Genomic DNA, 23,166 nt, shown 5'->3' on the forward strand with positions numbered 1-23,166 from the left:
TGTCGCCCAGAAGCCGGGTGTATATGGAGTCTGGACCGACAAATAACGCCTGCGTTGTGATGTTATACGATTATAAACCGCGAAAGTCATCAAACCAGTACTCGCAAACAACATACCACAACTTGAACTGGTATTGAGAAGTTAACAGCAACGGAAACATCATGATCAACCAACACCTTCAGCGTAGGCACGCTCCCACGAACGACGCACTGAAGACGCTTCCCGCACCCACTTACGGCAACGCACGACTTCCTGTACAATTACAGGCACACCATAATTGTATCAGTGTCCATTTGCAGAAGGCCTCGTGCTCGCTGGGTGGCCGTAACAGCTGAGGATACAACTTCTCTGCTGCGACTGCACGGATGCAGTGAGGCAACCAGAATTATGTACGTGGTCCTTCTGATCAAGAAGTGACAAGGGAATGAGCCCTTGTTTCGAGGGCACATGCCCAAGAATATTGATAGTTGACTGTGGGGCCAACGTGATTAGCTTCATTAATAAATATGAAATAAAGATCGAAACCTCGTAGGAAACGCACTGCCAAGTCTCGTCGTTCTTGTGACTCCGAAGTAGATATCATTATGTGGAGTAGTGATGCGTGACGACGAGCAATGTTCTCGGCATCGTATCTCACCTCGCTGCTCTGTAATATCTGGGAAGAATCGTGAAAGAAATTGATCATTGGTGAAAGGAGTACAAGGGAAATATGGCGACCAGCCGCAGCCCAAAGGCGGGGAACTCATGCCCTTGCCAACGACAGAAAGACAGTACCGTGAGGTTGCCGGATTCGATGCGCTCACTCACCGCAGGTACGATTCATTTCACATCACGCTTAGAGATCAAATAGTCAGTATTCTAGTTTCTGGGCACATAAATGTTATTAGTACAAGTTAATATATCGTAGCTGCTGGCACGGCATTCCATACAAAACGCTTGCCTCACTCGTAGATGTTCAACGAATTGAACTCAAAATAAGCATTACTGAATGCGGATGGGTTGTTGTTTACGTAGTCTAACAAAGTATGATGAGATTGTCGAGATACACACTAGAAGAGTTGATACTCACCGACACATGTGGATGGACATCCAGATGCGGCGTAAACTGAACTGCTGCCTGCCCAGTCTCCGCCTACGAAGCCACGTTTGTCAGATTAGTGAAAGTTCAAAGACAACGAGGACCACATACAGAATGTAAGGTTGATGATGATGTTGTGCGCTCCAAAATGAGTGGAGAAATCGCAATAAGTATCGGGAAAATATGCGGCAGGTGTCCCCTTTGAAATTGTGTTCGATTAGTGATACAAAGCCTGTGGTAATAGCGTACCCAATTGCTTGTATTGATGCTTGACCCAGGAGACTTGATGTCGCTTGGAACAGAGCCACTCGTCCTCTCCCAAAAGAAAATCTTGATGTAACTTGAACTCCTTTCTATCGCATACCTGGTTCTCTGAAATTCTAGTAAAGTTAATGACAGACGCAAATTGCATACCAGCCGCCCCCGTTATTGTTGAATTGCGGGCCATAGCTCTTGTTGTCGTTCATCTTGACCCCGCATCCTGCATTGGAATTATCATATGCGTAACAGTCTGTACCATCGACGGTGCTAAATTCAATTTGTATCAGGTAATACCAAATACCCGAGGCTCGATAAATGATCTGACCCCGTCATTGAGCCAGAAGAGGGCATTGTGCAATCTGAAAACTGATTCAATACCGATGATTTTGCCCCTCGAACGTGATCGTACCAGAGCTCGTGTGTAGACTGCATTTATTTGGGGTTTGATCATTGACACCTTCTACGATATCCACTTCGCCCTATGATCGTGAGTTTAACAGAAACCGACGTCGATTGGAGCATACTTCGTTAGGCCAGTCTGCCCCCACTTCCTGTTGTGGATATTAATGAAAGGCATCCTCCTATGAATGCGACAAACCCTGTCAAATTCATAGCATTGTGGCACACTCCGTCAGACGTCAAAACACTGAGATGCTGAGTCATACTGACCCTGACCCGTAGTCAGTTTCAAGTCAGCCAACTACAAGATATTGCACGCACAAATAGCTGGCCATGTTCCGCAACCTTGTGGCATATGTTCAATGTCGAAACTGAATTAAGATTAGTAAATTCTCATCAGGCTTTGCACTGATGCTACAGGTCTGCGTAGACGTACATTGCCACGTGAGTTTCATACTGGGAATTTGACTGAATGCGAAAGGATTTCCTTCCCGAGCCGGAAGAAGACAATGTCGTAGTATGGTCTGCTCGCAGAGTGAGTTTGCCATTAGCCACTGAAACGAGTCCGTCCGCTTCGGCAGTACTCTCGCTGACATAGGTCCTGGGACGGTGGTGTAAATCAGCCTTCAGATACTACAATTTGGAGAATGTCTCACACTCTGCCGTTAGTGGGGTCCGAGATGGCTTGGAAACTAAACGCATCAAGGAAGCTCTGGCCTGCGAGCTGGCTCGTCCTTTGGTACGTCGCACCCAACGTCGTTGTAACAGCGTGGGCCAATATGATGGAGGAAACAAAGTTGACACGCATGATGACTGAAGAATAAGCGAAGTGTCTTCAACCAGTGACTGAGCGGTTTCTGGACCATGTTTTAGCTGCCTTTATAGCAATGAGGACCCATAGCTGATTTGATCGTGTTTCTCGGTCCCCTTACCTGTAAATGGATGGAGAAAAATACATGACAGTGCACGGTCAACATCGCGATGTTATGGAATGATCAGGAGCATGTGCTCCATGGCTTGTGCTCCATGCCACAAAACGCCACTTGATCAGCCAGGATGTGGTTGGTGCTGTTCCGGAATGATATACTCCCAACACTGAACATGGTCGATTATAGCCCGAGCTATAAATAAAGGATAGGCTGAAGTCAAAGTTTGCCAAGTCTCAAAGGTCAAAGACCCAAACAGCTTCGCGAAGTCGGAGCGCCCATAGTATAACAGGGCGGGTGCCTTCAATTTATGTAATTTCTGTGCTCTTCACATAAATCAGCTCGGGCGATCGCACCATGAGCCCATCAGAGCATTGGAAATATCACTTACACCGTCGCACGTTAACTCCAAGTCGTTTCGCGAGTTCCTGTCAAAATCTAAGAAAATAGGAAGAGAGCGTACAAATTTGAGATAGTACCACTGAAGTCGCGCTAGTGGCCGATAACGGCGAATGGTGATGTATATGCATCCTCAAGCTCCGAGAGTGCATATGGACTGATCTTTAGTTGACTTTGATCCTGCCTAGTGCTCTTCGCCTGACTACAGGTGACTGGGGAAGAGTACTGCCAGTTCCACCGAAGAACAATGTTGAAGGAGCACACTTTGGAAATGCGCATGCACCGTTCTACTTCTGCAATAGGTATCATCGAAAATTCCCTGAATCAGATACTCCTCTATCTTGATCACATACTCAATCAAGTGACCGTGTGTGGTATTGCATGTGAATATCAGTTACCATTGAGAGCCAGGCGGAAGAGAGACTCGGAGACAACTCTTGGAGAATGTAACTAAAATATTATATGCAGCACAAACATGTCCAAACACAGTGCAATTGGCCGTAGACTATTGTTGAAAATTGGCCAGCCCAAAAACATGTGGGAAAATTCAAGCAAAACTGATTTTTGACCATATGGTTCCCGCACTCAGTTTCAAATGACCACCTGAGCCAGAAACAAAGTTCGTCGAGCTTGCTTGTCCGCAACTGTAGCCTGCTGATGTGGCACTTGGTCACGACGGCGACATCGAATGTCATCAGATCATGGTCGCGCAGATAATCCTCCGCTTCCCGCCTGTAGGCCAACTCTCCCTACTGAATTATCTCTGCAGATTTTCTACCCAACTTCACCTTTGTCTGGAGAACAATCTGAGGATATTGCGCGGATCTTTGGGCACAAGATCTTTGGTGTGACGGCGAAGGTGACGTCGCAGAAGATGATGGTTTGGTTGTTGTCGAGGTGGCACAATATCTCAGAAGGTCTCTCGGTCACTGATGAGTGCGGGATGTCGTAGCCATTCACCCCAAACAAGAGGAACTGCCCAATGGTGAAGACAACGGTGGTAGCCTGTTGCTCAAGACCCCTAGTTCGTTCCTCGTACTCGTCTTCTCACCACGATCGAGCGGAATCCAGTACCACTCGGCACCGTAAGAAACGGAGCATAGAATCTATGCCAGCACATTCCAAGTACACCTGCCAGTATAAGGGAACCGCTGCAAGCTAGGATTTTGGAGGCAGAGCGAACAAGCACACTAGATTACGCAGGATGTTACAGTGGTAGTCTTATATGATTGTAGTAGGCCTTAATACACGATTCTAAGGGTAGACTCGTGATCAGTCTGACTGCGTCAATTTGAGATGACGAGCTCGAGTATCCGTGGTCATGGTACTAGTATGCGCCAGGCTGGTCATCGTCGAGCCTATTCTAAGGGTGATAGTATTAGCTAGCAATTCCGGCTGTGTTGCAGGAGAAATTGCTTATATTTGATGTTTCAAAAGTTCTGTGTATGAGATAAGTATTACAAGTTGCCGAATCGAAATGCGCATGCTACTGGTACAGAAAACATAGTAAAAGTGAATGAGGACAGGTCACTGCTCCAGCCAGTCTTCGCTACTAAACACGTGTTCACCGTTCAGTTCACCTCCTGCCCTTGGGGTCTTCTGTTTCATCTTTCTGTTTTTCTTCTTCGCACTCCCATTCGTGCCGCGTACCCCATTGTACGTGCCTGTTAGTTCCCTCAGCAACTCTTTCAATAACCTGCCTTGATACGCATTCTCCTTGGGAAAGATTTTCCCCGGCTTCCCAAGAGTGTATGTTTTCAGTTCTTCCACGGATGCAAACAGCTTGACAGGCTTGCCAGTCCTCGCTGAATCAACCAGGTCTACAAGGTTGACATGTGTGTTCCAAACGCACTATATTGAAGCAACTCAGTACCACGGTGGCTCGCCTGAAGTAATCATCCACAAACCTTGCGACACGCCTTGATTGTACTTGGAACTGGAACGATTCGCAGCCATCAGGGAAAACCTCCTTCACGAAATCAAGGTAATTTTAAAAAAATCCAGAGAATTCCTCATAAATAAAAGTAAACGAGATTATTCAACTCCAGTCGGAATTCCTTTGAATTCCTTTGAATTTTCTGATCGATTATCTTGAATTATCTTGAATTCAGTCAATGTCAAGGTACACGAACATCAATTATATTGAAATTAAACGAGAATATCACCACCGAAAGACGTCAAAAAAAATCAGGAGACTCGAAAAAGCGCCAGTATGTACAAACGAAGGTTGATTAATCTTCACCCATTGCATCGAGATCAAGGTAATCACAGGTGTCCAATGAACCAGCGGGCTCCGAGCTTTCTACTGCGCTAATGTTGAATTAGTTAGAGTGCACGGCAAGGACAAATAGTGCGGGAGCAAGACATACCTGACTGCCTTATAGAGACGTGCCATCAGTACGTGGTACTTCTTTTGGCTACCATCAAAGATGCGCGTAAGAGTCGCTTGGTGAGCCCGGTAAACACTGATGTGGAAGGAGGTATTGAATGATTTGACTTGTGTGCTCGAGGGTGGGTTCCCGCTGCTCCAATCCTTCAATATCGCGTAGATCTACAGAAAACATGATGTAGTTAGCAATACAAAATAAACATTATCATAACTGGCACCTACCAGGGTTGCAATCAAACACACCATGGCGACGGGTAGCTCGGGCTCGTCATTGCCATCCAAGACCGAGACAAAATCCTCGCGGGACTGGACCCCGATTGAGTTCTCGCCATCGAAAAAGGATAGACGGATGGTATCGACAATCGACTCGTCACAAAATGGTTGGTCCCCAAGGACCTTCCCCTGGGTAGTAGTTAAGAATAAGACGAACCAAGAGATAAATAACGAAAAACTGAACAGACCTTGGTGTCGGTCGGAAAAATGTACTTGTGGCTCTTGATAAGGTCGTCTACCTTCTCGCCACAGCCTTTCTTGAGTCCAAAACGAGAAACCACAATTTGATGTGCGAGTTTCTTGAGATTGGTACGGAAGGAACTAAGCCGTCCCTCCGGCTTGTAAGGATATTAGTCACGTCCAAATAAGATACAAAAAGTGTACATACCACTCCGGCGAGAGCCACTGCATAATCAAAGTCATGCTTGAACCTCTTTGAGATCGCATATTCCTTATGCTTCCCGGCAGCATTATAAACTGCATCGAGAGCCATCTTACGTTTCTGAGTGATGTTGGGAAATGCGTTGTCGAAGATAGAGGCTTTCTTGAGTTCGAAGACGGCAGTCTTCAACACCTGCTGAATCCGAGTGTTCTGAGCCTTGAGGTTGATAGAGCCGTCTGCTGAGTAGACTAGATCTGTGAATGTAGGCCACGTAAAGGAGTAATCAGACACGTCCTTATCGGGGGCTGGCAGCGCCACATCATTTTGCTCCGAGTCTGCAAATCTGGGCCTCTAGAAAACAGTATGATCATGTGAGACGGAATGATGGGGTGCACTAGTAGTAGAGCACATCACCTCAAGTTCTTGGCGTGCTTCTACTAGTTTGCTCCTTTTCTTCTTGCCTGGCTGTGGTTTCAAGTCGGTGACTGTTGATGAAGGCTCGCGGTAATGAGGCTTGGAACGCTGACTGTCAAGGTCAGACTCGTCTTTGTCAGCAAATTGCAACTCTGAGTCAGACTCGTCAGAAACCGTGACAGCGCTAGAGGCCATAACACCGCTAGAAGTCGACAATGTTTTGCTGGTTTGCGATTGTGCACTGGCAGATCTAGCGACGCGAGGAGGCATGATGTAGGGAATCTTTAATAAAAGGTCTGTCATTTTTCTCATCATTCTCAATGGTGTAACTAATACGACTCACCTCTTTGATCAGTTCCTTCTGGGAGAGTAAGTCCCAATCATCATCTTCTGGAACCTCCACATTATCGTCTGATTTTTCAGAGTCACGATCACTGTCTCCGTATTCACTGACGGAGTCATTATCTTCAATTGACACCGTGGCTGACTTCGGCTTGCAGGCTTTCTTATTGTGGCCTTGACTTGGACCTTGGCTTTGAGCATGACCGTTGACTTGATCCGCTGTTGAGTATCTCTCATACTGATCTGTTTCTGATAGGGTAGTACTAAGCAACTAACCATCTTCTAACTTTACTGCAGGTTTCTTTCGCGCTAACTTGGCTGCCGGTACTGATGGCAGCGCAGTTGCTGTGGGTGCGCGCTTACGAGTATTGGTTGTTGTCTCGTTCCAGACTGAAACAAGGTTTGTCAGTGACCGCTTTCTCCAATGATGCACAACTGTGCATGTACTAACTTTTTCGCTCTAAGGCCTTCACTTTGGATGACCGCTGCAGCGGTTCTTGGTGATGACTGTGAGTTCATTGCATTTTTCTTGCCCTATGGATGTACTCACTCTCCTCTGTATTGCCAGTTTTTTCACCAGCGGACATTTGACTTGCCTGGGCCTTTCTTTGGGTGTTCCGCTTGTGGGTGGCTATCTCTGATGGTGTCGAAGATGGACGGGGAGGCATACTAGTAGTGTTTGCCTTCAGCTGAAGTTGGGAAGGGAAAGGTTGAGACAGTTATGAAAACTTAATGGCGTTTTCACCTCATTTTCAGGTTTGTTTATTGCTGTGCTGTAGGGTCGTCATCTTTTTGTTTCATGATCTAACGTGTTGTGACAGAAATGGCTAGAACAAGCAGAGCGTCTACTAGCTGAATTTCACGCTGCAACCATCAATGGTGCTCCCCTCTCCTCCCCTCTCAGGCTCGGCTCGTCATGTCATCGAAGACTTGTCGTGTCATAGAAGAAGCTGAGGCACGTGTAGCCCATGCTGATAGACAGAGAGACAAGGCAGAAGCATGCAGGCGACAAATTGTACTCGGTTCACAGTGCGCCACCATCATTGTAAGTTTGGTTGTTGCCGTGCTGTCACAATCTAACCTGTTCTGATTTAGCGCGCTGCCAGTGTATGGCTTGGACCGTCTCGCTACTACCCACCACTACCTACCACCACTACCTACCACCACTACCTACCACCTATTTTGTTACCATCTGAATGAACACTTGCCCAGGTTGCGCTAAAAACTTCGAGCATAATGGATATTCGCATCACCTAGGCAAGACCACGAATCCAGCATGCGCAGCCCTATGGCAACATTCTGGTCTTTTTCAGTCAGAGGATGAGGATTCTGACGGTCTTGATGATGGGGCTGACAATGTTGATCCTCGTCATCTAACAGAATTTGCAGGAGACTATTTCGGCCACTACAGTGAACAAGATCTGGAATGGCCAGATGATAACGATGAATTTGCGGAGCCTACTTTGGATTCTGACGGAGAGGAAGAAGATCACGATGCAGAGGTTGAGAATGGGTGGGAACGCCCTGCAGATCCTGTACTGCAGGATATCGATGTGGAAGATATTGAGGAGTCAGATGCGTTGTCACAACCACATGCAGCCGAACGACAAGCAGCGGAGAAAACCCTTGGTCGCCAGCCCACTATCGAGAAATTTCCGCGGCGCCGTGCAGGTGCTCCGATACTTACCTCTGGCACTACGGCTTTTGAGTCTTATAACAATGCTCTGCAAGGTGCAGACAATGTTTGGGCTCCCTTTGCGTCTCGCATAGATTACGAGGTTGCAAAGTGGGCAAAGCTTCGTGGATCGGGCTCAACCGCTTTTTCAGAGCTGCTTGCAGTCGAAGGGGTGAGTTTTCATTTTCTTCGCTCGTGAATGGGCCAACATTTTAACAACGTGTCTATAGCTTCATGATGCCTTAGGTCTTTCATATCGAAACACCCGCGAACTCAATCAAATCATTGACCGACACTTACCATGCAGACGACCTCGTTTCAAACGTGAAGAAATCATTGTTGCAGATGAGGCATTTGATGTGTACTCACGCAATGTCATGGAGTGCATCAAAGCCCTTTATTCAGATCCGGAATTCTCGCAACACCTCAACTACGCTCCTGCACGCCATTATGTTGATGTCGACAAAACGATCCGAATGTATCATGATATCCATACAGGAAAGTGGTGGTGGTCCACGCAGGCAAGTCATTTAAAAATCAATTTGATTCATGTTAAACTTACCACAATATCATTTAGAAAGAACTCGAAGCCAAGAAACCTGGCGCAACAGTTATACCCATCATCCTTTCCTCCGACAAGACGCAGGTCACCATGTTTAGGAACAAATCTGCCTATCCTGTCTACATGACAATAGGCAACATTCCAAAGGAGATACGTCGAAAGCCATCTCGACGGGCGTGGATTCTCCTTGCCTATCTACCAACCTCAAAACTCGAACATATCACAAACAAGGCTGCGAGGCGCCGAACGGCAACAAATTTGTTTCATGCTTGTTTGCGTCACATTCTGGAGCCTCTGAGAGTCCCCGGCGAGGACGGTGTTGCTATGGTTAGTGGGGATGGAGTTGTGCGTCGAGGACATCCTATTGTCGCATGTTATTCCGCTGATTACCCCGAACAGTTGCTGACAACTGGGATAAAATCCGGAGAGTGCCCAAAATGCGATGTCCCGCATGCGGAGTTGGGAAGTCCAGATGTTCCTGTCAAGCTGCGAGACCTCAAGGCAATAGTCGCTGCATTGTCGCTTGTTGACGAGGACTATGACCTGTGGAGACGAGCATGCCAGGAGTGTCGCATTAAGCCCGTCTTCAAACCATTCTGGCTGGATCTCCCGCATGCTAATATATTCCAATCCATCACGCCAGACGTCTTACATCAACTCTACCAGGGTATCGTAAAGCACCTCATCGAGTGGATCAAGGAGGCATATAGCGAAGCCGAGATCGATGCTCGTTGTCGTAGACTTCCCCCAAACCATAATATCCGCCTGTTTCTGAAGGGTATCAGTAACCTCTCACGTGTTAGCGGAACAGAGCACAATCAAATCTGTCGCATCCTGCTCGGTATTGTCATTGGCATACGGTTGCCTGGCAATCTCAATAATGCTCGCCTTACTCGTGCTGTTCGCGCCATCCTTGATTTCCTTTACCTTGCGCAATACCCTTGTCACACGGACGAAACACTGGCACTTCTCGATGATGCCTTAACACGCTTTCACGACAATAAGGACATCTTCCTTGATCTTGGGATCCGCTCGAATTTCAACCTTCCGAAGCTTCATGGCTTCCGTCACTATGTACATATGATCAAAACATATGGTACGACCGACAACTACAACACCGAGTACACCGAACGTTTACACATCGACCTCACGAAGGATGCCTATAGGGCTACCAACCATAAAGACGAGTATAGTCAAATGACACTCTGGCTCGAAAGACGGGAGAAGATTCTATGGCACGACAACTTTGTCCGATGGCGTCTCGTTGGTGATCTCGCCCCGCAAGAAAAGTTACCTCCAGACATGGATTATCGTCGGGCAATCAAGATGACTAAACACCCGACCATCAAGCGTGTCCAGTTGGACCGCATTGTGCGGGAGTACGGTGCCACATTTTTCACAGCAGCATTGGCTCGTTACGTTGTCGGGAGAAATCAACCGGGTTTGTCTGCAGCACAACTGGAACGAGAGGCTGCTCATATCATTCTTCCCTTTGATACTGTGGCTACATTCCACAGGATCAAATTCAACACAATCAATGCTCACGGGATCCAGGACTCGAGTGTCACCGTGGATTCTGTCCATTGTCAACCGTCACACGAGGACAAGAGAGGACATATGGTCCCTGCACGTTTTGACACTGTTTTGGTCAACGAAGGGGACGGTGGGATAACGGGTGTCGATGGTGTGTTTTGTATAGTGCATTGAACTTACTAGTCGCTAATCTGACTCGACCACTAAAGGTTACCGCGTTGCGCAAGTTCGTGTCGTCTTTACGCTAACACATCAAGCTTCAAATGTGTTATTCCGCGCTGGACCTGCGCAACCACCCACCCACCTTGCTTATGTGGAATGGTTTACACCATTCCAGCAACCAGAATCACACCATGGGTTGTACAAAGTTGGCCGCTTGATTCGTCATGGAGAGCGTCTGGCAAGTATCATTGATATATCAGATATCCGTAGGAGCATTCATCTTATACCTAATTTTGGCGCAGCGGCACCTCGTGAATGGACGAGTAGCACCGTTCTGGAGTGCTGTTCCACCTTCTTTGTAAACTCGTTCAGTGACCGACACGCTTATTTAACTATTGTCTGAGCTTTACAATGAAATCTGTTGAAATACCCTCGAATACGAGTAATTTACCGAATTTCCTAGATTTTCATGCGAGTTTGTGAAATTAAATGAATTTCTCAAAGGAGCTTTTCCCTGATGGCACATGACACAGGTTCTGCCAGTTGGAAATATTGTTCCCATCAGTTCCGAAGCGCGTGTTGAATTCCTGAACGAGTGCGTCATTGAACCCCTCCCGCAACACACGTTTCCCCGGAGAGTCTTCGGGGCTACATTTGAGGGTTTTGATAAGACGACTGAAGTTCTTGTTTGAGGACTGGTTTTTGTTGAATGAGAAGGATGCGAATTGAGCGAAAAACGCGGCGAGAGGCATGTCGTCGCCGGGGGATGGAGTGGCTTGCGTGCACCTTTGTTGCTGTTTTTCTTTCAAAAACAAGTCTAAGAGCTCGAGATATGATCTCGGAGCTTACCTCTGGACTGGAGGGCATAGTAGATGGCAGGAGCCTCTGTGCCGTGCAGCCACATCACGGACAGACTCTTATGTAGGAACAATAATCACTGCGTGGCTTACTCGAGTTCACGTACCCCACGATGAACCCTGCAAAGAAGATCGTCGTCAGATGACAATTGACCCACATTGGACCCACAACTGATGAAATCGATAGCCCTTTCGATAGCTATGGAATAATGGATGCGCGTGAATCGGTGGCGAGTAGAGTTCAAACTCTGGGCCCGCGGAACACCTGCCTGCAACTACACAGCTGTCGCCCAGAAGCTGGATGTATATGGACCGACGAATAAGGCCTGCTTTGTGATGTTATACGATTCTCCACTGCGAAAGTCATCAAACCAGTACTCGCAAACAACATACCACAACTTGAACTGGTGTTGAGAAGCCGACAGCAACGTAAACATCATGGTGAACCGACACCTGCAGCGTAGGCACGCTCCCACGAACGACGCACTGAAGACGCTTCCTGCACCCACTTACGGAAACGCACAGCTTCCTGCACAATTACAGGCACACCCTAATTGTATCAGTGTCCATTTGCAGAAGGCCTCGTGCTCACTGGGTGGCTATAATAGTTGAGGATACAACTTCTCTGCTGCGACTGCACGGATGCAGTGAGGCAACCTCAGGCTGAATTATGTACGAAACATCGATAACTGACTGTTGGGCCAATGTGATTAGCTTCATAAATTGAAAAAACACCAATCGAAACCTTTCGGGAAACGCACCAAGTCTCGGCGTTCTTGTGACTTCGAAGTAGATAGATGTCACTATGTGGAGTGGTAATGCGTGAAGACGAGCGGTATTCACGGCATCGTATCTCACCTCACTGGTCTGTAATATCTGGGAAGAATGGTGAAAGAAATCATTGGTGAAATGAGTACAAGCGAAATATAATGACCCTCCGCAGTTCAAAGGCGAGGCACTCCCCTTGCGAACTATAGAGACAGTATCGCGAGGTCGCCAGGTTCGATGCGCTCACTCACCACAGATACGATTCATTTCATAACGCACTTAAGAGATCAAAATAGTAAATATTCTAGTTTCTGGGCACATAAATGTTGTTAGTACAAGGTAATACATCGTAGCTGCTGGCACGGCATTCCATACAAAACGCTTGCCTCACTTGTAGATGTTCAACGAATTGAACTCAAAATAAGCTTTATTGAATGCGGATGGGTTGTTGTTTACGTAGTCTGACAAAGAAGGATTAAGGTTTTCGAGATATGCACTAAAAGAGTTAATACTCACCGACACATGTAGATGGACATCCAGACGCGGCGTAAACTGAACTGCTGCCTGCCCAGTCTCCGCCTATGAAGCCACGTTTATCAGGTTAGGTGAAAGTTCAAAAACAACGAGGACCACATACAGAATGTAAGGTTGATGATGATGTTATGCGCTCCAAAATGAGTGGAGAAATCGCAATGAGTATTGGGAAAATATGCGGCGGGTTTCCCCTTTGAAATTATGTTCAGTCAGGGATTCAAAGCCTGTGAGAATAACGTACCCAATTGCTCGTATTGACGCTTGACCCAGGAGACTTGACATCGCTTGGAACAGACCCACTCGTTCTCTCCCAAAAGAAAATCTTGATGTAACTTGAACGCCTTTCTATCGCGTACCTGGTTCTTTGTTATTGTGGCAGTGCTAAGCTGACATGAAGTGCTCACCAGCCGCCCTTCTTGTTGTTGAATTTCGGGCCATAGCTCTTGGTGTCGTTGATCTTGACCCCGCATCCCGCATTGGAATTATCATATGCGTAACAGTCTGTACCATCGACGGTGCTAAATTCAATTTGTATCAGGCATCACCAAATACCCGATACTCGATAAATGACCTGACCCCGTCATTGAGCGAGAAGAGGGCATTGTACAGTCTGAAAGCTGATTTTAGCACCGATGATTTTGCCCCTCGAAAGTGATCTTACTGGAGCTCGTGTGTAGACTGCATTTATTGGGAGTTTGATCATTGACACCTTCTACGATATCCACTTCGCCCTGTGATTGTGAGTTATAACAGAAACCGACATCGATTTGAACATACTTCGTTAGGCCAGTTTGCCCCCACTTCCTGTTGTGGATATTAACGAAAGAAATTATCATATGAATGGGACAAACCCTGTTAAATTAATAGCATGTGATGCACTCCGTCAGACGTCGAAACACTGAGACGTTAAGTCATACTGACCCTGACCCTTAGTCAGCTTCAAGTCAACCAACTACAAGATATTGCACGCACAGATAGCCGGCCATGTTCCGCAACCTTGTGGCATATGTTCAATGTCGAAACTGAATGAATTAGTAAAAATCTCATTAGGCTTTACACTGATTCTACAGGTCTGTATAGACGTACATTGCCACGTGAGTTTTGTACTGGGAATTTGACTGAATGCGAAAAGATTTCCTTCCCGAGCCCGAAGAAGACAAAGTCGTAGTATGATCCGCTCGGAGCGTGAGTTTGTCATTAGCCACTGAAACTAGTCCATCCGCTTCGGCAGTACTCTTGCTGACATAGGTCCTGGGATGGTGGTGTAAATCAGCCTTCAGATACTACGATTCGGAGGGTGTCATACACTCTGCCGTGGGTGGGGTCCGAGATGGCTTGGAAACTAAACGCGTCAAGAAAGGTCTGGCCTGCGAGCTGGCTCGTCCTTTGGTACGTCGCACCCAACGTTGTCGTAACAGCGTGGGCCAATATGATGGAGGAAACAAAGTTGATACGCATGATGACTGAAGAATAAGTGAAGTCTTCAACCAGTGACTGAGCGGTTTCTGAGCCATTTTTACTGCCTTTATAGCAATGAAGGCCCATAACCGATTTGATCACGTCTCTCGGTCCCCTTTCCTGTAAATAGAGAAAATACTTGACAGTGCGCGGTCAACATCGCGATGTTATGGAATGACCAGGAGCATGTGCCCCATTACCTGTGCTACATAGCACAAAACGCCACTTGATCAGCCAGGATGTGGTTGAGAACGATATACTCTCAACACTGAACATGAACAATAATAGCCAGGGCGATGGATAAAGGATAGGCTGAAGTCAAAGTTTGCCAAGCCTCAAAGCTCAAAGGCTCAGGCAGCTTCGTGAAGTCGGAGCGCCCATAGTATAACTAGGGCGGGTGCCTTCAATTTACGTAACTTCTGTGCTCTTAAAATGAATCAGCTCGGGCGAACGCCGGGCCCACCAGAGCATTGGAAATATATCACTTACACCGTTGCACGTTAACTCCAAGTCGCTTCGCAAGTTCCTGTCAAAATCCAAGAAAATAGGAAGAGAGCATACAAATTTGAGTTAGTACCACTGAAGTTGCGCTAGTGGCGGCTGAAAACGGCGAATGGTGATGTATCTGTATCCTCAGGCTCCGACTCGGAGTGGATATGGGTTGATCTTTACTTGACTCTGAATTTACCAAGTGCTCTCCGTCTTATCACAGGTGACTGGGGAATAGTACTGCCAGTTCCACCGAAGAACGATTTTGAAGGAACACACTTTAGAAATGCACATCATGCACCGTTCCACCTCTGCCATAATTATCTTCGAAATTTCCAGAACCAGATATTCCTGTATATCTTGCTCAGGTACTCGATCAAGTGACCGTGGGTGGTATCGCATGTGAATATCAATGACCATTGAAAGTGGGTTGGGAGCAAGGCGAAAGAGGGAAGACAACTCGTTACTCTTGGAGAATGTGATGGAGCATAAACATGTCCAAACACAAGTACCGCCACAGGAGATCCATACGTGGCGCCTCAATTGATCTACTAGTGAGGCGCAAGGAGCAAGTTACTCGTTACGCAATATTGCGTTCCCTCGAGCTTTCTTATGTCGTCTTGATTTCGTTCTAGTGTGCCAGCGCAAATGAGGGACGTCACAGCCGAGAGCCCTTCTTCAGAGACACCCTGATATGCATCAGATCATCTCGCCAACTTGAAAGTGTTTGGACGGTGCTGAGGGATCTATGTTGTGGAGGATCTTAATATCAGATTGTACAATAATTGTCACAATGTCTTGCAGCCCGCAGCCATGACAAAATTTACATTATATATTCCCTACGTGTTAACAATCATTTGTTGTAAGTATATCATACGTCACCGCCAGATAACACTTGTGTATGCTCCTGGAACACAATCGTAGCTATGTTGGTTCCTTCCTCGGAGTTGGCCACGAGCTTAGCGTGATATTCTCGAACGCTAAGGATGAGGCGTGGCCCTACCATAAACATCTGCACGGGTGTGACAAGTTGAAGAATGCCACAATAAATTTGAGCTCCCAGGGAAGATGAATCCTGGAGAAAAATGTGGTTGGTCAAATGCAGATTGAGTCGCATAGATCGGCATACCAAGACCTTTGGAGACAGCAAGCCAAGGTTAAAGCAAGAAACAGCAGCAAAGCTAGCATGTACAGAAAATAAGCGGAGAGAGATGATGACAATCAAATCAAACAAGCTTACGCTGCAAAGTAAAGTATATGGGTTTTGATCAACACCATGAAACAATCTCCGACGGTCCATCCTGTCGATGGTGGTTGCAGTTCACGGAAGTGTTTCACAGCAATCCAGACTGCAAAACACAGTGCGAGGACCTCCCATATCGTGGCGAGTATCCAAACCTCGGCCATCAGACGTCGCTCGCCTCCATTGAGCTCATAAACACATTGATATGTGCCAAAGAGGATGAGTACATCTGGTATTCATTGCATGAGCCTAATGCGCTTAAGTCTTTCATTCATAATCAAAGCTTACCGACTGAAACAAAGCTGCTTCCTATTGCGACCATCACTCCGCAGGCGATCGTGACAGCAAGGGAGGTTACAACAAGAAAGATTAGCACCTTTCTAGACCGCTCGTACATGGCATGCAACCGAACGATCAAGATGACTTGCATTTGATTTCAGCCAATTCAATTCAACTGAGACCGTAGCTGAATCACTCACCTGCCAGCAAGGGATTTACAACGAAAGACGCCCACATAAGTACGAAATTCATAATATTGCCTGAAAAAACCCATTAATGATGAGCATCACAGGCCTGTGCGTTTCAACAAAACTCACAACTGTTTCAGTCAACGTATTGAAAAGTGCTCGAGAATCTCACTCACCTCTAACGTGGAAGTATAGTTAGGTTGGCAGGACCGCAGCAGTGCAGAATACTCACCAAGTCTGTCTTCAAGACTCCTGGAAGACCTACTGCATGTCACCAGTCAGAAGAAACGAATGCAGTGCATTATGCCGTGAGGGGACATACATAGCATGTTGATACTGATTGTGAGAGATGGCTTATCAGCTCAGAGTCGACTTGATAGCCTTGCAAACATACACAATGTATATTATTCCAACGCAGCGCACCTAGAATATTTCTGTCAGGACAAATTGCCAAGTGCCCTTACGACATGAGATACGTACGCTGATGTATAGAACAGTCATAAGCGACCTGCGTTGCCTCTGCCCGAATTAACTATTTTATTTTATGATATGAAGCTGCTCACCCAGACGAACTCAAACTAAAGAAAACAATTCAAGTGTAAATACTGCTCCAGCATTGGGATCAACCTACCTCTTGGCCGAATGTCAGTGCTGGAGAATATTATAAGTGACATCAACAATTCCCTGATATCAGTAAGAAATCTTGCTCACCCCAGTCATATACCACGACAGTGGACGATGCAACTGCGAAACCACGGTCAAAATTAGAGCGAGATATATCACCGACATCATCCCAATCGCTCCCCACGAACCTATAAAATAGCTAGAAACACGATACATATTGAATGACCACGAACTGGGGTCACTTAGGATCAGGGGCATACTGCAAGCGTATCGTCAGTGAGTAGCGAACTTGGTGGACGTATAACAGGCTAGATATGCCACCATCTAGCGATTTATCGGTATTAAATTATGCGGTGAAGGTCCGGGCCTTAATTAAGTTAAGTTGCCTTGGCTTCTTGTTCTTGCCACACTCGTCCTAGTGCAGGGGTAACGTTCGCGCGGCCATCAGTAAAATTACCAAAGTAGTCATCAACTGGTAGACTGGCTTGCCTCATTGTCCTGTGACTTCGGGTTTGGTCGTAGGTCAGTGTGATCTTGCCCTGCATTGTTACCATAATCGACGATTGCGGAACTCTATCTACGGATTTTGCCATAGTTCAGGAGGGCCCGGCTTTAATCGCCAGTCGAGGGGCAAAGCATCATGATCCGCGTGGCCAACGACCACAGCAAAGTGGATTTGAAGATCGGGGTTGGCAGCCGTTGGCTTAATTTGTTCTTGTTATTCATGTTCGTCGTATTCGAGGTACACCACATCTGGCAGGCGCTTATTCTCATTATTACAGCAACTGCGCTCGGCCGTGCTAATCCCCGACTCCAGTTAATCATGTTCCTTGCAAAACCAGACAAAGTTAACATACAGCAATGTTCTGTGATCTGACATTTTCTTGCTAGTGTGCACAATGTACCGTACTGAGCGTAGTTATGCACATTCTCAAGCACTACAACTGCGTCCAGTGTTCTTGAGGGATTAGAAGCCAGGAACCTTCGATATGTCATCTTGAGCAGCCGATATGTTCACCGTGACGAAATGACGACGCTAGAACACGAATTCATCGAGGAGAGACGGGTCATCATAAAAGCAACGCACGTGCTGGGAGACCAGTACCTTGAATGTTTTGACTCGAATTCTTTTTGGCAACCAATACGTACGGTATGAATACCTCATGACAACCTCATGACAATCATATTGCAAAGAGGTACTTCGTCTGAATAAGCAATTGATACTGTGTTTGGGTATGTTTATGCTTGTATATCTTCTCTCGCTCAACTTCATCAAGCTTGGCAGTGACACTCAGGCTGGACCGCACTTTGCGTCCTATACTTTCGAGCGAATGGCATGAACAAGTTCTGGTACAAAGTCACAGAGTCGCAGCAACAAGATGCGACGGACCTCTGCGAACGCCGAACAGTGGACCGCTTACAGTTGTTACTCATGAATCGAGTCACCACTTGACGCAATCCATTATCCCATTATCTGGCCGACCTTTGGGTGCATGAGCTGTGCACACGTAAGATATCCTCTCTTACTTGCACTAATTGGTGCACTTGTCTCCCACATTTACGCCTACAAGCTCGCTTTGCACATGAAGTGTTTGTAAATTGTGGGTCCATACGTGGCGCCCTAATTGATCTACCAGTGAGGCGTAAGGAGTAGCCTTTCCCATGATCCGGGAAACATTGGAGCAGGCGTTGACTCGCCCTCACCCTGCGAACAGGGGATGATTGAATGCTACTAGTACTACATCCAGACCTTCTCTTCCGGCTAACCACCACAAATGTCGCCAAACACTCTAGCCACCTCGCCCACACCCCTAGAGGCCAGGGACCCCTAATAACATGAGGCAATTCAACCGCTCCGTAATATAAAGGCCTCCCAGATCCCACTATATTCCCACTTGCAGTACTCACTACGACATGTCATCGTCCTTTAGGGTGTGCTACAATTATGCACAGACCGGTAGCTGTCGGTTCGGCTCCCAGTGCAGGTTTGCGCATGCCGAAGGGATCGAATCTACTATTGATGTAGGTCAATATAGCCGCCTTCAAGTTCACAGACAGGCTAAGACATCGTATATTTAGAGCAATGGGCTCGGGACTGTGCATGAACGCTCCCGAACATATACTCAGACACCTCTAGACGATTTTTTCGCAAGTTATCCCGAGTTCGAATATGACCCGTCCGCATCAGCTTCACTGGAGTTTTACCGGATGTGCGACCAATTCAACTGGGATAGAGAAGACGAGGAGAAAGAAAAAGCCTCCAGCGATTTCAAGGACGCCCTTGTTCAGCAGTTCAACCATATCTACGGCACGGACGCGGATGATCTCACCTCATGGCGCACTTTATGCCAGGTCGTCCGCATTTCCCCGATTCCTGAGAGCCTCATGTCATGCCGCGAGGTAGAAGCTCAATTGCTCTCCGCCTGCGCTATACTGACAAATGTGTCCACATTTAGGCGGTCAAAGCCACTCATGTCAACATAGTTGACTTGGTCGATACGGAGGGGACCGGGGAGCCAGTGACGGTATTCGTCTCTGAGGTGAAACTGAGCGAGTATACGAAAGCGACGGGAAAGTTTTTTCCAAGAGAAAACGCACACGCTGGTGGTCTCCTAAGGTACCTACTCCGCCGTATTATGCAACCCAGACCAGAACGCGTATCTGGGTCTAGTCGGAAGACACAGAGCAGGCGTAGGCGTCACTAAACACCATTTCACAATCCTTACCATGCTATTCCTGCCCATGTAGGTGTCGTTGCAATGGCTACAGTTGACTTCAACTCAGTTTTGTGGTGCATGAGCACATTTTCGGAATTCTCAGATACTAGCGATAGCAACCACTTTTTAGAGGTTTCGTGAGCTATGGATGTACGAGTTTGTATCTCTCATGTAGTAAGGGAAAGTATTTTCGCTGAATGTTGCGGGATGATGCCGAAGTCGCTCCAGGCAATACTTTGCTCCAGAAACACACGACCAGTCACCTCCTGCCGCCGTAGTCGCGCTGTGCTTTTTCTTCCTTTTCTCTTCACACACTCATTCCTACGCTACATGAAGAAATTCCTCCAGCAAAGGTCTCCCATATTGACACGCGTATCCCAGTCACGCAGCACAAGTGGCCCGATATCACAACGACTTGACGACGAGGATCATACATCATACACAAGCCTTGTTCCGACTGGAACAGGAACAATTTGCAGTCCACAACACACAATCTGCCAGGACTAGCGAGATCGTTCCTGTCAGGTCAGAAACAGGTATTGAATTCCTGCACGATGGCGGCGTTCTTGCACTCCTCGCCCGCCGCCTACCTTCCCACGTCGGTTGACATTGAATGAGAACTTGGCCGCGACAGACACGGTAAGCGGCGTGTCGTTGACGGGAGGTGGATTGGGCACGTGCTTTGTACGATTGAATGATCTTGCTTCGAGATATATCACAGCTCACCCCTGCACCAGTGGGCACAGTGGATGAAGAAATGTAGGAGATGCAAAAAAAACTGGCTACGATGGAGCTTTTCAAATTGTGCACCGTACCCCTTTTCGTATTGGCAGCTAAGTACCCTTCAAAGTGCTTCTCACTGAGGGCGGGCTCGTAGCGGCAGTCTCCCCTGCAGATTATAGACGACAGAGCAGCTTCAAAGAACGTGCTGGCAGGATCCAGATGCCTATGGTCAATTCTCCGCTCATCACCCGAAACCAGGCCGCCGGTGACCAGACTACTGCAGCCCGCGGACATGAATTGTTGTCGGCCTCCGAACATCGTCCCGGTCGAGCGACAAAATATCTTATCACACTGACAGCAGTGTTTTAAGCACACGAAATCCCACAGTCTATTAAATTTCAAACTCTTTATCAACGATCTAGCTCTTTACGTGCTTTCAACTGTAAACGAGACCACGATGGCACCGCTGACGATCCTTGTCGCTTCATACACCGACTCGATCTACACGTTGTCATTTGATCCAACACCACCAACAGGATCTCCGACACTTGATCTCCTCGCTCGAACACCTGTTGGATACCGTCCGTCATGGATCGCATCTCATCCGTCCGATAAATCCCTCATATATACAGGGCTCGAACAGACAGATGGAGAGGTCGTCGCGATCAAGTATGGAAGTGGTGGAACCGTCGAGGGAGGAGACGTGGTAGCCAGGGCCAAGAGCGGTGGCGCAGACCCTTGCACCCTTCTTGTCACGGAGGACGAGCTTATCATTGGAAACGTAAGTCCCCACGACATCAACTCCCGCATTTCTAAGCAATGAATCTATGCCTTTCCTTGCACTCGCACCTGTACGTAGTACAATTCGGGCACAATTGCAACCCTTCCGATATCGACATCTGCCCCTTACATACTCTCACCGAACCCATGGACGCTTTCGATGCCCTTTGAACATGTAGGTCGAAACAAAGCTCGTCAATCGTCATCCCACCCCCATCAAATCATCTTCAATCCACTGAACCAAAAGGAGAAAGAGCTCCTGATCCCGGATTTGGGTGTAGACAAGGTCTGGAGACTCACCAAACGAAGCGATGGCAAGTGGTCAATTTGCGGTCATATTGACTTTGGAGCAGGAGGTGGCCCGCGACACATCGCAGCTCGAGGTGGGTCATTCACCTTGATTTCTGAAAACATATTAATTGTTACAAAAGGAACTACACTTTACACGCTACTGGAGCTGACCTCAAAGCTTGCTGTCCACGCTTTCCCTCCGCTTCCGGCGTCCCCCACTCATCTTACATCTATCTTCACACTTTCCGCACCACTGCCAGTGCCGGATAACATGATCGCAGCGGAAATTCTGCTACCCGAACCCAACGCATCCTTCCCTGGGACGTTCATCTACACGTCCAACAGAAACGACCCTAATCCAGAGGGTGACACTATTGCCATATTCTCTCTCGCCGCCGGAGAGGGCCAGCCAGAATTGGTGAACGAAGTGCGTACTGGGCTAAACCATGTTCGGGGGATGGAGTTTGGAGGTGAAGATGATAAGTATCTGGTTGTAGGCGGCGTAGAAGGTGGCGGAGTGAAGGTATTTGAGAGGATTGACGGTGGCAAGGGACTCGAGGAAATTGCGAAGCTCAGTGCAGACGTTGTAGGATGTCCCACTGGCTTCTTGTGGTATTGAGAAAGTATCGTGAGGTCACGACGTAAACCGGTGGACTTAAGTCTGCTCACCAGCTGGGGCGCGTGTAAGGTTATTTATGGTGTCTGCAACATCGGGCCCAGGATGCCAGTTGGGCAGTGTATGTATGATTGCTATGTAGTGTCGAATGAGTTTGTAGGGACTTGTACATCGCTCGTGAAAGAAAGCGGATGTGATGGTGACTATGATGATGACAACCATGATCAGAAGATTGAAGATCGAAGGCCAGCAAATGTCACAAATGGTATATAGTACCACGGAGGAGCATATTGCTGGCAGGGAAACTCCCAATGACGTGTCCGTAACACAATCAGAGACTCTGGTAGACATTTGATGATGCCAATACAAGAGGAACCACTGCGCATGCGTTGAAGTAATGCAGTCCCAGACCTTATCTGGTCCTAAAGTAACAGACGACTGTCAGCATCAATCTATCAAAACACGTTCGCAAGTGAAGCAATGAATAAATGCAAGCAATTCAGAGAGAAGATAACACCCTCACTCATACTAGTATGAGCAAGAATGGATCATGCACGAGCGTACAAAGACCCCGTGTCAACTGGCAAGTGCCAAATCGATACAACGGCTTCATCAGATAAAATAACAGAACTGAAAATAGTGATCGCGGAAAGAAATACTCACGAACGTCATGCAATCCCGTTACGCAAAGTTCCGTGTATATGTGGCTGAACTTGAAGCTTGAAGCTTCGAAATGGTGCCTGTCAGCGCGCTACGAGCCGGAAATGGTGGCTGGTGAGCGCCCGTTAGAGGAGTGAGGCATTT

At 47.3% G+C, this 23,166-nt stretch overlaps 9 protein-coding genes across 9 annotated transcripts; 4 read left to right on the forward strand and 5 right to left on the reverse strand.

The window, feature by feature from the left end:
• Positions 1-835: 835 nt before the first annotated feature.
• DEU56DRAFT_93674 (glycoside hydrolase family 16 protein) lies at positions 836-2,613 on the reverse strand. Its single transcript, XM_041358821.1, has 11 exons — positions 2,395-2,613; positions 2,175-2,339; positions 2,058-2,109; positions 1,864-1,890; positions 1,749-1,818; positions 1,665-1,698; positions 1,493-1,606; positions 1,328-1,442; positions 1,190-1,277; positions 1,070-1,132; positions 836-1,015 (listed from the first exon to the last, which is right to left on the reverse strand). Exons 1-11 carry the CDS (start codon positions 2,544-2,546, stop codon positions 942-944), a joined length of 954 nt encoding a protein of 317 aa, XP_041202989.1. The 5' UTR covers positions 2,547-2,613; the 3' UTR covers positions 836-941.
• Positions 2,614-3,591: 978 nt separating this feature from the next.
• Positions 3,592-4,324, forward strand: DEU56DRAFT_833886 (uncharacterized protein). Its single transcript, XM_041354674.1, has one exon. The coding sequence runs from the start codon at positions 3,752-3,754 to the stop codon at positions 4,013-4,015; it is 264 nt and encodes an 87-aa protein (XP_041202990.1). The 5' UTR covers positions 3,592-3,751; the 3' UTR covers positions 4,016-4,324.
• Positions 4,325-4,465: 141 nt separating this feature from the next.
• DEU56DRAFT_904607 (uncharacterized protein) lies at positions 4,466-5,107 on the reverse strand. The gene is made up of 2 exons (XM_041356679.1): positions 4,971-5,107; positions 4,466-4,883 (listed from the first exon to the last, which is right to left on the reverse strand). The coding sequence occupies exons 1-2, from the start codon at positions 5,017-5,019 to the stop codon at positions 4,591-4,593; spliced, it is 342 nt and encodes a 113-aa protein (XP_041202991.1). The 5' UTR covers positions 5,020-5,107; the 3' UTR covers positions 4,466-4,590.
• Positions 5,108-5,294: 187 nt separating this feature from the next.
• On the reverse strand, positions 5,295-7,531 carry DEU56DRAFT_927242 (uncharacterized protein; the record flags this gene model as incomplete). Its single annotated transcript, XM_041358603.1, has 10 exons — positions 5,295-5,373; positions 5,433-5,614; positions 5,675-5,854; positions 5,914-6,063; positions 6,114-6,458; positions 6,522-6,803; positions 6,865-7,082; positions 7,140-7,253; positions 7,315-7,359; positions 7,414-7,531. 10 exons carry the CDS (start codon positions 7,529-7,531, stop codon positions 5,295-5,297), a joined length of 1,713 nt encoding a protein of 570 aa, XP_041202992.1.
• Positions 7,532-8,306: 775 nt separating this feature from the next.
• On the forward strand, positions 8,307-11,258 carry DEU56DRAFT_927250 (uncharacterized protein; the record flags this gene model as incomplete). The annotated part of the gene is made up of 5 exons (XM_041358604.1): positions 8,307-8,376; positions 8,424-8,710; positions 8,769-9,059; positions 9,116-10,784; positions 10,843-11,258. 5 exons carry the CDS (start codon positions 8,307-8,309, stop codon positions 11,196-11,198), a joined length of 2,673 nt encoding a protein of 890 aa, XP_041202993.1. The 3' UTR covers positions 11,199-11,258.
• Positions 11,259-11,280: 22 nt separating this feature from the next.
• DEU56DRAFT_927255 (uncharacterized protein) lies at positions 11,281-11,817 on the reverse strand (the record flags this gene model as incomplete). Its single annotated transcript, XM_041358605.1, has 2 exons — positions 11,645-11,817; positions 11,281-11,589 (listed from the first exon to the last, which is right to left on the reverse strand). Exons 1-2 carry the CDS (start codon positions 11,660-11,662, stop codon positions 11,281-11,283), a joined length of 327 nt encoding a protein of 108 aa, XP_041202994.1. The 5' UTR covers positions 11,663-11,817.
• A 990-nt stretch (positions 11,818-12,807) lies between these two features.
• On the reverse strand, positions 12,808-14,412 carry DEU56DRAFT_746534 (glycoside hydrolase family 16 protein; the record flags this gene model as incomplete). The annotated part of the gene is made up of 11 exons (XM_041349207.1): positions 12,808-12,881; positions 12,937-12,999; positions 13,058-13,145; positions 13,196-13,310; positions 13,359-13,472; positions 13,531-13,564; positions 13,616-13,685; positions 13,732-13,754; positions 13,927-13,976; positions 14,041-14,205; positions 14,261-14,412. 11 exons carry the CDS (start codon positions 14,410-14,412, stop codon positions 12,808-12,810), a joined length of 948 nt encoding a protein of 315 aa, XP_041202995.1.
• Positions 14,413-19,368: 4,956 nt separating this feature from the next.
• DEU56DRAFT_746514 (uncharacterized protein) lies at positions 19,369-19,940 on the forward strand (the record flags this gene model as incomplete). The annotated part of the gene is made up of 2 exons (XM_041349204.1): positions 19,369-19,635; positions 19,692-19,940. Coding segments are annotated over 2 exons (516 nt in total), but the record flags the coding sequence as incomplete, so codon positions are not given.
• Positions 19,941-20,822: 882 nt separating this feature from the next.
• On the forward strand, positions 20,823-22,383 carry DEU56DRAFT_93829 (Lactonase, 7-bladed beta-propeller-domain-containing protein). Its single transcript, XM_041358842.1, has 3 exons — positions 20,823-21,456; positions 21,535-21,838; positions 21,887-22,383. Exons 1-3 carry the CDS (start codon positions 21,133-21,135, stop codon positions 22,363-22,365), a joined length of 1,107 nt encoding a protein of 368 aa, XP_041202997.1. The 5' UTR covers positions 20,823-21,132; the 3' UTR covers positions 22,366-22,383.
• The last annotated feature ends 783 nt before the right edge of the window (positions 22,384-23,166 follow it).

Source organism: Suillus clintonianus, assembly GCF_016758775.1.
Source record: "Suillus clintonianus strain FC179 chromosome Unknown DEU56scaffold_123, whole genome shotgun sequence".
NCBI classification, from domain to species: domain Eukaryota; kingdom Fungi; phylum Basidiomycota; class Agaricomycetes; order Boletales; family Suillaceae; genus Suillus; species Suillus clintonianus.